Source organism: Lutjanus erythropterus, chromosome 13, assembly GCF_056507025.1.
Source record: "Lutjanus erythropterus isolate fLutEry1 chromosome 13, fLutEry1.hap2, whole genome shotgun sequence".
In the NCBI taxonomy this organism is placed as follows: domain Eukaryota; kingdom Metazoa; phylum Chordata; class Actinopteri; order Lutjaniformes; family Lutjanidae; genus Lutjanus; species Lutjanus erythropterus.
This window is the reverse complement of record NC_139329.1, coordinates 4,731,026-4,742,402: the sequence shown is the minus strand read 5'-3', so window position 1 is coordinate 4,742,402 and position 11,377 is coordinate 4,731,026. Positions and strand designations below refer to the sequence as shown.

General features: G+C 40.4%; 1 protein-coding gene and 1 long non-coding RNA gene across 2 annotated transcripts; one reads left to right on the top strand and one right to left on the bottom strand.

Moving 5' to 3' along the window:
* Positions 1–1,132: 1,132 nt before the first annotated feature.
* On the bottom strand, positions 1,133–8,002 carry b3gnt9 (UDP-GlcNAc:betaGal beta-1,3-N-acetylglucosaminyltransferase 9). The gene is made up of 6 exons (XM_084735091.1): positions 7,898–8,002; positions 7,632–7,751; positions 5,154–5,513; positions 3,631–3,872; positions 3,282–3,537; positions 1,133–3,198 (listed from the first exon to the last, which is right to left on the bottom strand). Exons 1-6 carry the CDS (start codon positions 8,000–8,002, stop codon positions 2,854–2,856), a joined length of 1,428 nt encoding a protein of 475 aa, XP_084591217.1. The 3' UTR covers positions 1,133–2,853.
* Positions 6,339–8,404, top strand: LOC146316041 (uncharacterized). The gene is made up of 5 exons (XR_014771802.1): positions 6,339–6,473; positions 7,349–7,422; positions 7,625–7,723; positions 7,892–8,023; positions 8,252–8,404. It is a non-coding gene; the product is annotated as an uncharacterized LOC146316041 (long non-coding RNA).
* The last annotated feature ends 2,973 nt before the right edge of the window (positions 8,405–11,377 follow it).

The window sequence follows — 11,377 nt, the reverse complement described above, 5'->3', positions numbered from 1 at the left end:
TAGTAGGAAAACATAATTACATACCTAACACATTAAACACTGAAAAAAACAAAAACTGATTATACTCTTGAACCCAGTTTTGGTAAACCCAGCCCAGTGCTGACGACGGTCAGTGCTATGATGATGCATTGTCAATGAGAGACAGACAGAGGAGCTATAGGGTGCTGGGTAGTTAATCTCACCCAAACTCAGGTGGACATATCACATCCTTGTTTTTCTAAAATTTAAGACAGAAAAACAAGTGAAAACGTAAATCCGAAGGTCTGTGTGGCTTTTAGATTCCACCTGTTTTTCTTTTTCTTTTTTAATTTTATTGAATGCAGGAATGAATGATTGTCATAACCAGATTGTTGTAATTTATAACTGACAGCTTCAGTTCAGTGTAATGATAATCTCATATTAATGTTTTGTATTGTCTGTTCTCGGTATCATATGTTCTGTTGCCCATCTCGCTTATTCTCCTCCCAATATTTTTTGTGGACATTTTAAGCCCATTTCTGGAAATGGGGGCAGTTATACTTAATTAAAACTTGTGAAATTCATTGGAATGTGGCATTTTATATTTTGAATACTATAACTTTGTGTATGAAGAAATAAGTAGATTTATTCAGCATGTCCACTGAAAAAAGGCAATAACAATACCAATACCATGTAGTGCAGAGAGAGGGGGGATTAGGTTGACTGAAAGCTTTTGCTCCAGCAAATTACTTTTGATTGTGTTTGATGATGGTTGTTGAGATGAGCTACTGCTGTGCAATCTTTAACAGCTCCAATGCAACATTTGGACTTTTATGAAATCAAACGCTCACTGTTCATTGACATTGAAGTTCATTTTCTGTGTGTGCAACCAGGATATGAAAAAAACAATAAAAAATGTGGATGTGAAAAAGACTGGGAGGTTTGTATTTCTTCATATACACACCCTTGAAATCTGACTTTTGACTTTGAGCTAAACCTTAACTGTTTTGTGTCTAAGCCTACCATAACTCTCTTATTATTAGTTGCAAAGAAAGAGATTGATACTAATAAGGTAGGGATTTTTCCTCAGTGTATTCTCTCCTATGAGATCCTTAGTTCTTATAATGAATTTAATGTTTGTTTTTTAGTTAAAAAACAGTTGATCTTCAGCTCATTCACCATTAGGACACAACACTTTTATTGATTTCTTCTTAAATACTTCCTTAAAAAATAGGCACGTCATCACAGCTTGGAACTTATTTGTCCATAACTGTCTGTCAACATGTATGTAAATCACCACATCAGTTAACAATGTGTCAGCCCTCTCTCACACACACTCCCACGGGTGCCAGCGAGCCTCTGCTGTGCAGTAAAGGAGCAGTTTGCCATTTGGGTTTCCTGTCACATTAGAATGACACAAAAAAGGGCACCAGCTGAAATCCCAAGCACATGAGCTTGTTGAACAATCACACAAATAGATGCACAAATGTGATCTGTTTACGCGAACATGTTATCCTGTTGGAATGTAGTTGAACATTGTTTATGTGCACAAATCTATCTAACACCGAACATCTTGAAAACAGATGAGGATAAAGTTATAAGGAGTTTTAAAGAAAAACTCAGAATTATACAAAACAAATTATCATAATTATAGTAGAACTTAAGTGTTCAATTGACAGTATACATGCTTGGCGTTTCCACAAACATTCAGCAAGAGGTTTAGAGTGTGTGTGAGTGCGCTATGGTCCCAGCTGGTTCCCACTGTGCAGCTGGTTTCCATTTAGGCTTCATTTGTTGTTCCTCCAGGGAACAGATAATGCGACCGTCCATTTGTGCTTCAATCCAGCATTAGGAAGTGAGGTACATCTCTGCTCATGATTCACGATGAGAGCACAAAGTCTCTGTTGTCTTTCCAATCACGCAGTACACACACAGCCATTAGCAGTTCTGGCTGTCTACACAGTCCAGTGACAGTCAGAATATTAACAATGTTGTGGTCTCACACTTCACAATGCATTTCGGTGCTTCAAACACAAGTGGACAGCCGAAACACATAGCAGTCTGTCGCCAGACGAGCATAAGATTTCACACAGGCAAGCTAAGGAAACAAAAATGTTTCAAGAACTAGTTTACATGTACAGGCTATTCCAGCTGTTGAGAGTGGCAAAAAAGTCTTTTGTAACTTGCTATGTTGATCCACTGTCACTGAAATAACCACCATATCCTCCATTGATGATGCATTTTCTCATTACATCCTTGTCGGGGACAAGGGACACATTAGTGCTTCAACTACAAAAGATATGTGTCCAAATACATCCCAGACCACCTCAGGAAGTGGCTTCAGTGATCAGATCACAATGCTTCTTGGTGGTCATTTACACTTGTATTTGGTGCTGTCCACTTGTGATCCGATCGCCTCACACGCATTTTAAAAACCAAGTGCAAACAGTGTCAGACATACATGGAGTTAAACCAGGTAACGCATTTCGTTATGTCCTCCTTGTGGATGTTACCACATGTCTGTGTAAACAATTATAACACAATACATTCTGAAGATTGCACATTCAAAAGTCCAGAGAGATTCAACTCATCACACAATCTTCTTTGCAAGTAAAAGTCCTGCTGCGTGGTTGTTCACAAACACAACACACAGATGGACTCGCATGGCAAAAGCCTAGATTCTCTTTGCTTCCTCACTGAAAAATCTGAAGCACATTTGGCCCTTGCCAATTCATTTCCCCATGATGATCTGCCAGCTTGGATAAAAGTCTCACATGACTCAACTGTGCTTTTGAGCACATCACAAGCCTATCAAGTTGGCCACAGATCCTGCTTTATGACCATTTAGTAGTCGCTAGAGCTCTAGCAGAGCCCGCTCGGCCCTGCAGAGAGTCACTAATGTGTGACAAACACCTGCTTCTCACTGTAGTCCATTTCTTCTCCCTCCGTTTCTCCCACCTTCCCCTTCCACTTAAAGGGCCAGGACGTTGGGCTGGTCCTGTTGTGGCAGGTCAGTTTGGGGTCGTGCAGGAGGTTCCACATGAGCCAGATCTGTGGAACACTGAGGCTGTGAACAACCATGAGTTCCTTATAAAAACAAGGGTCAAACGTCTGGAGGTGGGGCGCCGCAGACGGTCTGGGAATTCCGAAGGTCCGAAAGCCCTGGTGGCGTGACGGTTTGACGCCAATCAGCTGGAGGCACATTCCCAGAAAGACATCATCAATGGGAAACAACTCCACCTGAAAGTAAAAAACAAATCTTCAATCAAAAAATTCTAAACACAGACATATTGAAATATTAAAACTATCCAACTTTGAAGTACCTGTTGACAGGCAGAGCTAAGTCTCCTAGCCGTATGTCCTGACATGACAAACCCTCCTCCTCCAGCATAATTTGGGTACAAACCCCCTCCATAAACAAACTCTGGCACATAGTACTTGGAACTGCGCCGGCGAATGGGTTTAGCATGGATAATAATATCACCAACAAACAGATCCTGGTCTGGCTTTTGTCCTTGCAGCATCTCTAGTATATTCTCTATATTAACATACACATCAGCATCACCCTTGAAGATAAACCTGTATGAAAAAAGATGACAGGAAAAGCATCAGATATAAGGTACATAAGGAGAGAATCAGATCAAATCTTGATTTACGTTTATAAAGACTTACTTGACATCAGGGCAGCTGCTGTTAACCCATTTTAGAAAATGTGTTTCTTTCAGTGTCAGGTTGAAGAAGGTGTCGTCAAAGTCCCAGAGCAGGATATCCCTGAAGGTTTCGCTCTCATAGGTCAAGAGCCGATCCCACAGAGGCAGAGCGGTACGATTCCTGGGAACTCCCAGCAGGAAAACAGTACGGATGGACACACCATTTTGGAAAAGTCCCTCTTTACCCCAGGTCCGACGCACCACCTAAAAATTATTAAGTTCAGAGAGAAATACATGATTTTGTTTTGCCTTCTTAGGGGCAGTCTGTTAGCAAACAATTTATACTGAGCAGATACAGAGGAGCATTAGCATTCATTTGAAGATGTGTCTATGTCCACCTGACCAATCTCAGTCCAATATTCACTTTCCTTTTAGCTCTGGTTTTTGTCTACACCAACGTCTGAGGGAAAAATGTGTCTCTTTGCTGCTAGATGCTCCACTGTGTTCATCAGCTAGTTACTACCTCTGCTGTCAGGTAGGACACAGTGGTTTTAGCAGAATTTTTCAGAGAATAAGGTAATCATTTTCTCTGAGACTGTCACTATGAGTCAGTCTTTTTACATTACATGTGGTAATTGTTCATATAAAAACATATATTTCTATAAGAACTTTAATGACCAGTGTGTAGGGTTTAGTGGCATCTTGCCATGAGTTTGCAGATTGCAACCAACTCTTCTCACCCTCTCCTTCCAAGCAAACCTCCATGCAGAGATCAGGGTTGATTCTGTAATTTTATTTTTCCTGTGTTTTATAATGTGTTTAGTTTTTATGTCTTTTAGGTTGATTTCTTTTGTTTTAGATGTGTTCTGTTGTTACTCTATTGAACTTTGTAACTGTGTTTTGAAAAATGCTATATAAATTAAGTTTTGTAGTATTATTGTTATTATTATGGTGGCCACAAAACTTGCGAAAGGCCCTCTCTGCAGCCAGTGTGTGGTTGTTTATTCTGGGTAATTGTAGAAACATTGCAGGGAAACATGGCGTCCTCTGCTGAAGAGGACTTGCACGCAGTGGTGGCTGTCTGAGGGGCAGGGGTGAAAAAAATGGGAACCAGCTGTACACAGTGGGGCACCAGCACGCCAAAAGTCATGATGCACTTTATCACATTTTGTCCACTGGAAGGGCACCCTAGAGGGCACTTCATACCATTATCTTGGATAATGGTATGGTATAGTATTTATAATGTTCTATCTACCATAGGAGCTTCCACCAGGGCATTTTTGCAGATTTTTTTTCAAACATGGGGGCATCAGTGCCGGCGTCCTCTGTAGATATAAAGAGCTCATTCTTATTCTTATTTTCAGATGAATGAACACTAATGAAAACATACTTACAAATATAATATTTAATTTCTCTCATATTCTGCCTATAAATCCCCCGAAATCTTACACACTGTCATTATCAAAATACAGGCTAATCTTTTTACTGATTCACAGCAAATTTTCCAGCCAAATTTTTGGCAACTCATAACATGGCATATTTTACCTGGCGTTTATCAAAATCTGCAGCAATAGATTTCACCGCAATGAGCATGTAGGGAGGGGTAGCAGATCCTCCGCCTCTTTCCTCATCCTCTGCTCCTCTGATGTGACATTTCTCTGGCTGGTCTATGAGGAGATTAAAGTCTCTGTTGTCCTTTTGTCTCAGATAGCCCTCAAAGTCAAAGGGTGGCATCGTGGGCAGGAGCTTGCCAGCGGTCTTCTTAGTCGGCGCTGCATTCTTGCGTCGTGTCTTGGCTTTCCCCTTAGATTTGACCTGAGGTTTGGACTTGGGCTGCGGAGGTTTAGGCTTGGACTGGGGCTTGCAGGGAGGCAGCTGTGGTTCTGCAGGGCTGGATGGGAAGTGCTAATTAAGAGAAATTATGTGAGAGAGAAGAAGTAGGATATTTATTATAACAAGTACGTCATCTTAATGAGCATATCTTAAATTTAGTAATGTATGTGCAGAACCTCAAAGTGTTAAACAGAAAAAAGGAAAGCTAAAATTACTGCTAATCTCTCTTCATTTCTTCCTCTCTTCCCTCTGTGAATCAGTACAGATGGGCATTCACACAGACATAAACACAAACATACTGTGTGTACATACATTGATGCACTCAGTATATGCAGTATAAATATTCACACAGTTCTTAATATACAGCAACAGTCAACAGTACTTGTAAATGTCTCCACACTCAATGCTGTGTCTCTGTGAGCACATATAGCGTTATATCCTTATACTGATACTCTTATTTAGCACCAGATTAACAAATGGTATCCTTGCAGCAGCTTTAGGTCAGCGGCTCCCCCTCAATGTCCAACTGTTTCATTCTATAACAGTAATCACGCTCTTCAAATCAGGTTTAAGTTCACATATGATATAGCATCGACAAATGCATAAAAGATAAACAGAAATTGACAATGTGAAATGATAATCTCAACTGATCAATCATTTTTCACTTTTGTTTAGTTTTCTTCAAGCAACACTGTGGCAACACAAGTTGAAATAAAAGAGGAAACTGTCTGTCACTGCCACAGCTGTGCCTGCAGTTATTTCCCTTGTTGCCCCGTGTTTCCCTCTCCCCCTGTGTCTCCTGCTTTTCCCCGCCTGTCTCGCACATGCGGTGTGGGCGTGGCATCTCTCCCAGCTCCAGGCTTTGCTCCTTCTGCACACCTGTCTGCATTGGCTCATCACCTCTCCTAGTCTGCTCAACTGCCTCTCCTCAGTTCACAAGCCTTGCAGTATTTCAACCCCTGGCTCTTCAAGCAACCAGTGCCACATAGCTGCTTCAGTTACTGTGGTGGCAACACGCTACAGGCCTCTCTGGTAAGGAATCTGTTCTTTGGGCTATATTCCTGTGGCCTCATTTATAAAACACACTTATGGTCAAGTTTGATCTTAAGTATGACTTATGCAAAAAAAAGCATGTATTAATTTGACGTGGAAATGATCTTATCTCTGGAGCAAAGTCTAGTCTTGACATTAAGTGATTTTCCTGCTGATCACGTCAGGGTGTTGCAGTTTGGGACACATGCACCCAAGCCTCTGGTGGACTTTGCTTAGCTTTATGAACAGTATGATAGGGATGATCAGTTAAAGGTGTGACGAAGTAGCTGAGACACATTCCCAAGCAATGTGTTTGGCTTTGTTGAGTAACCAACTATTTAGTCAACCATATAACAAGTTTTCGCTTCTCTTTTGGTCCCCAGCTATTACTGACTAAACCCTCATTTCTGCTAGCATCGTGTACATGGACTGCTGTTTGTAAGATATGTGTGATATAGATATGTATATATGTATATCAATTTAAAGTTAATTTGAGATGTTTAAAGGTGTGCAAGTTTAAAATGGGCTTCTTAAAACCTGCGTAAACATTTTTTGAAATCCAGCATAAGCACAAATTGTCTTAAAACTAAGCTCAAGTCAGGGCATGTGGATGGCTCGGTTGGTAAAGCATGCGCCCCACATACGGAGGCTTTGAGTCCTCTGCAGTGGCCGTGGATTCAACTCCCACCCATGGCCCTTTGCTGTGTGTCATTCCCCCACTCTCTCTCCCCATTTCCTGCCACGTCTTCAGCTGTCCTGTCATTAAAGGCATAAAATGCCCCCCAAAATATATGTGTGTGTGTAAGTTCAAGTCTAAATTTAAGAAAATATTTAGAAAGGAGGTCCCTGATTTCTTCTCTTTTCCATATGCTCAGGATCATCCCCTGTCTGCCTGTGGAACCAGTTAACCCCTGTGCAACACAAGCTTGTAGTTCTTCCACCCTGTACAGTAAGTCCTGCCATTACTCATCGCCAACCTGTCCTCTGAGTAACATCAAAGATGCAGTGGGTTTGGTAGTGTGTTCCATTGACAACCGGTTATTTGTCCCTGCTGATAAATTTAATTTTTCAGTATCCTTGTACATTATACTATAGATAATTTGATTCTGACACCTACATGTGAACATGCACACATTTATAACTTGAAACAGATCTTACCTCTGGAGACTCCCGGCCTACTTTGGCCCCGCTGGCACCCAGCAGGGTTCTGCTGGAGCTTGTGGAGCCATGGATTTCCAGCTTCCAAGCAGGTCTGTCCCATCCAGAGGAGAGCACGGCCTGGAAACATGGGTGACATTTGATGAAGCAGTCAGGGGATTTTTTTAAGTACTTAGAAAGTCTAAAAGGAGAGGATTGTGTTGTCTAGTTGAGATGCATGCACAAATCTTGATCTAGCACTATGCTGTGATTGGTTCCAGCCTTACCTGCCGGGCATACAGCAGAAGACAGAACAGCACCAGTAGGAGCATCGTGCACATCACATCTCCCTTCACATGGAGGATCCTCCTCATGGTCATTTTCCTCAGCATCCTGTGAAGACATGGACATTAGTTAAGTATTAAACAGGAATGCATTAGAAAGGTTCAGGAGATGTTGACAAGATTTAGGCTACTCTGTTTTCTTCCTCTCTGCTGCTTTACAAAATATCAAACTTAAGTTTGTCTCTAGAAATAATCAATTATTATTATTATTATTATCATTATTATTATTATTATAATTACTGTTTTTCTTTTTTGTGATCAGAGATGTATTATTGTTCTCTCACCTGTTTACAACAGAGCTGAAAAGTTGCACTGAGAGAAAAGCAACTTTAGAGTGATTTGAGCCCCTACATATCCCTCAGATGTACGTCCATCCTGTCTGTCTCCATCCTCCCTTTCTCCTCAGGCATAAGAGGGTGGGGGCATCCTGGATGAAACCAACAATCGTGATCCAACGATTTTTCCACGCAAAAGTCAAGAACAGCAGAGAACTTGGTTTCAAAATGATTGTGAATTGCATTTAACCAAATCCCCATAAACTTTGATGCTTCATGTTGCAAAGAAGATATTGTTACTTGTCCCTTCCTCCATTCTTTTGCTTTGCAAGGAGGATAAACTGTGCTGGAAGTCTAAATTCGAATTGCGAAACCCTCTTGCATCTTGTAAGCCATAAAAAAAAATCTTCCTTTTGGGGCAGAAATCAATTTAGCTTCTTTGTGAAATGTGTTCCTGTGGTTAAAAGGCATATACGATGCAGTACAGAGAACAACAGACACATCCATCTGCCTTTCCTCCACCATATCATTGTGTTTATTTGTCCTACATGATTTTGGTCATTTGGAGACAAAATGTTTAGGCATCTTTGTAAAAAAAAAAGTGGCCAAATTTGGTTGAGTAGTGGGTTTTGAACATAGTTAGGAACTGACTCACATCACCTCAAAGTAGTACCCATTTAAGAACAAACAATACAATGAAGTTAAAGTAATTCTACATGCTACTGCTTGCTAATAAAACAGCAACTGATGTATTTTTCTTGATTTCTATAGGCTACCAAATTTTCACTAGACTCATTTTACATGTGCACAGGAGTGGGAGGGTCTGTGTCTTATGTAAGTGAACATGAGGGTACCAACTATTTTAAAGAACACTGTGTCCTCCTAACATGCATGTCATTGGCAGACACCCCTAAATAATGTTGACATAGAATATTCCCTGTTGTAATCACAGCTATTCATCTCTGTAAAAGAGCACACATTCCAGACAAGCGTGATCAACACCGCCACAAACTTCCTGCGCAATTTTCACAAAGTATCACACTTTTCGACAAATGTATTCTGCGCGTTTTTCTTTATCAACAACAAGCCGAGCTGGTTTTGCAATCCTCATACGTAACTTTGGGTTATTAAATGTTCCTTTGTTAACGCAAGTCATTCAAACTTACCAGACGAGACGGAGGAGGAGGTCAAACTGAAAACATCTGTGTCATGAATGTCTGAAAGTGCATCACAAGCTCAGCTCCGCGCACTAACACAGAGGAAAGTGATTTCTAAAGTTTCCAAAGACAAAGAAGACAGATGAGAATAGAGGAGACAGCATCTGGACTGCTGTGTTCATGAGAGTGTCGGAAAGGAAGGACTGAAGTTATAACATATCACGCCCCTCTGTATCTGTCCGTTATCTGGCGGTGAGCCCGGCGTCTGCACGAGCTGCTCAGAGTTGCCTTCATATGGTGTAGGAAATATCAAAATCTATACCATCAACAAAGGTAGAGATGGTGATTTGTGTGTAGAGTCTAATATTTTGATTATGGGCAAATTTCATACACACAAGCAGCCTTATTTCTTTAAGTAGCCCCACGTTTTGTTTTTAAATGACCTGAAAATCTTTGTGTTACAAAACTAAAGCTTAAAAAGAGCACTTAAAGACCCTTCAGACCACTTTCAATTAATTTGATTCATATTAGGCCTATAGTTCTTTTCTTTTATATATGTAGGTATATAATATTTACATTCGTTTTGTTTTTATCCTTTTTCTTGCTGCTTTGTGAATTATGAATCATTTTTTGATAGCAATGGAACTGATTTATTTTCATGTAGGCTTTGGTATTAAGGAAAACGGCTAACATCGGTTGCCATCAGTTTCACGTCGCTGTAACAAAGCTGCGAAAAATAGCACTAATCATTACAATTAACGCATCACACAACTGCAGCATAGAATAGCGGGAATGGTATTTAAATGAAGAGACCATTATCTTGAGATACTAATTATAAAAATGATGAGTAGTATTTAATAAGTATATCATTTGACACACATATTGTTCTTTTCTTTTCTTTCCGCACTATTCTGTCAATCCAAAGCGGGTTACTAGAACATATGAGAATCTGTATGAGCCAGTACTCAAAGGAAGGAGGCAACCAGGAGCACCTGAACGCACCATCGTCAGCTTTTACTCTGACCACGTGACTTAAATTGGAGCGGAGCAATTTCAAGCCAGATGCCAACACAGCAACTGAAGAAGATGGAAGAGGAAGAAAGAGAAAGAGAGGAACAACTAAAATTTGAGAGTGTGGAGTTGAAGAAAAGTTTAAATAAAGAGTCATTTCTTCTTCATGTTTGTCTCCATAAAAGAGTCAGCGATCGAGACAAACTACACAATACCAAGAAGCAGCACAGAATCTGGGTATTGCTCATATATGTGTACAGCCTGTGTTATGGCTCAACGAGAGTTCAGCAGGTTCATTGCTTTCCAGCTCTTGATTTTCAGCTCTCTCTCTAGGAAGAGCAGGCGACAAAGGGAAAGGAGATGCAAGAGAAGGATGAGACTGGAAAAGTAAAGATGAGATGAAGATTAGAGAAGAATAGGTTGAAGCTGAACATAAAAGAAGAGACATTCTGTAATGAAGAACATTTAAAAATCCAACCTGCTGTTACAGTTGCTCTCACTATTGAAGATTTCTCCCTGGCTTTATTGTTGCTGTTAGAAGACAACAGTACAATGAAATATTTTCAACATATTGTCAACTCAGTCAAATGAATCTTTATATTTCTCTAATATTCCTTGCTAGCTTAAGCAACACAGCCACACGTGAGCGCAAACACACATGCAGAGGCACACACAGCATGAACAGCAGTAATAGTAATTTATGACTGCAGACCGAACCATATGTAGTGCTTATAGAATGCAGCCTGTGGGCCAACATGTGTGTTTCCAATGAGAACTGTCCAGAAAGTACAGTACAGTCTATCCTTGCAGACAGCTGTGTATAAGCCTAGTATAGCTCAACTGACTAAATTAAAACATTTAAACACCCTGGAAAATAATATGCAGCATAGCCTACGTAGCAGATAAGTCCTAAAACTGGAAGTCAGTTCACTCCAATTTTTCCTCTCACTATTTTCCTGTTAGTATTCAAGCAACAGACC

Coding starts and splice junctions, on each gene's coding strand:
- b3gnt9 (XM_084735091.1), bottom strand. CDS start 8,002: ATGCTGAGGAAAATGACCATGAGGAGGATCCTCCATGTGAAGGGAGAT. Junction 5,514..7,631: donor TAGGCCGGGAGTCTCCAGAG/GTAAGATCTGTT, acceptor TCTCTTAATTAG/CACTTCCCATCCAGCCCTGC. Junction 3,199..3,281: donor TTAGCTCTGCCTGTCAACAG/GTACTTCAAAGT, acceptor TTTTACTTTCAG/GTGGAGTTGTTTCCCATTGA.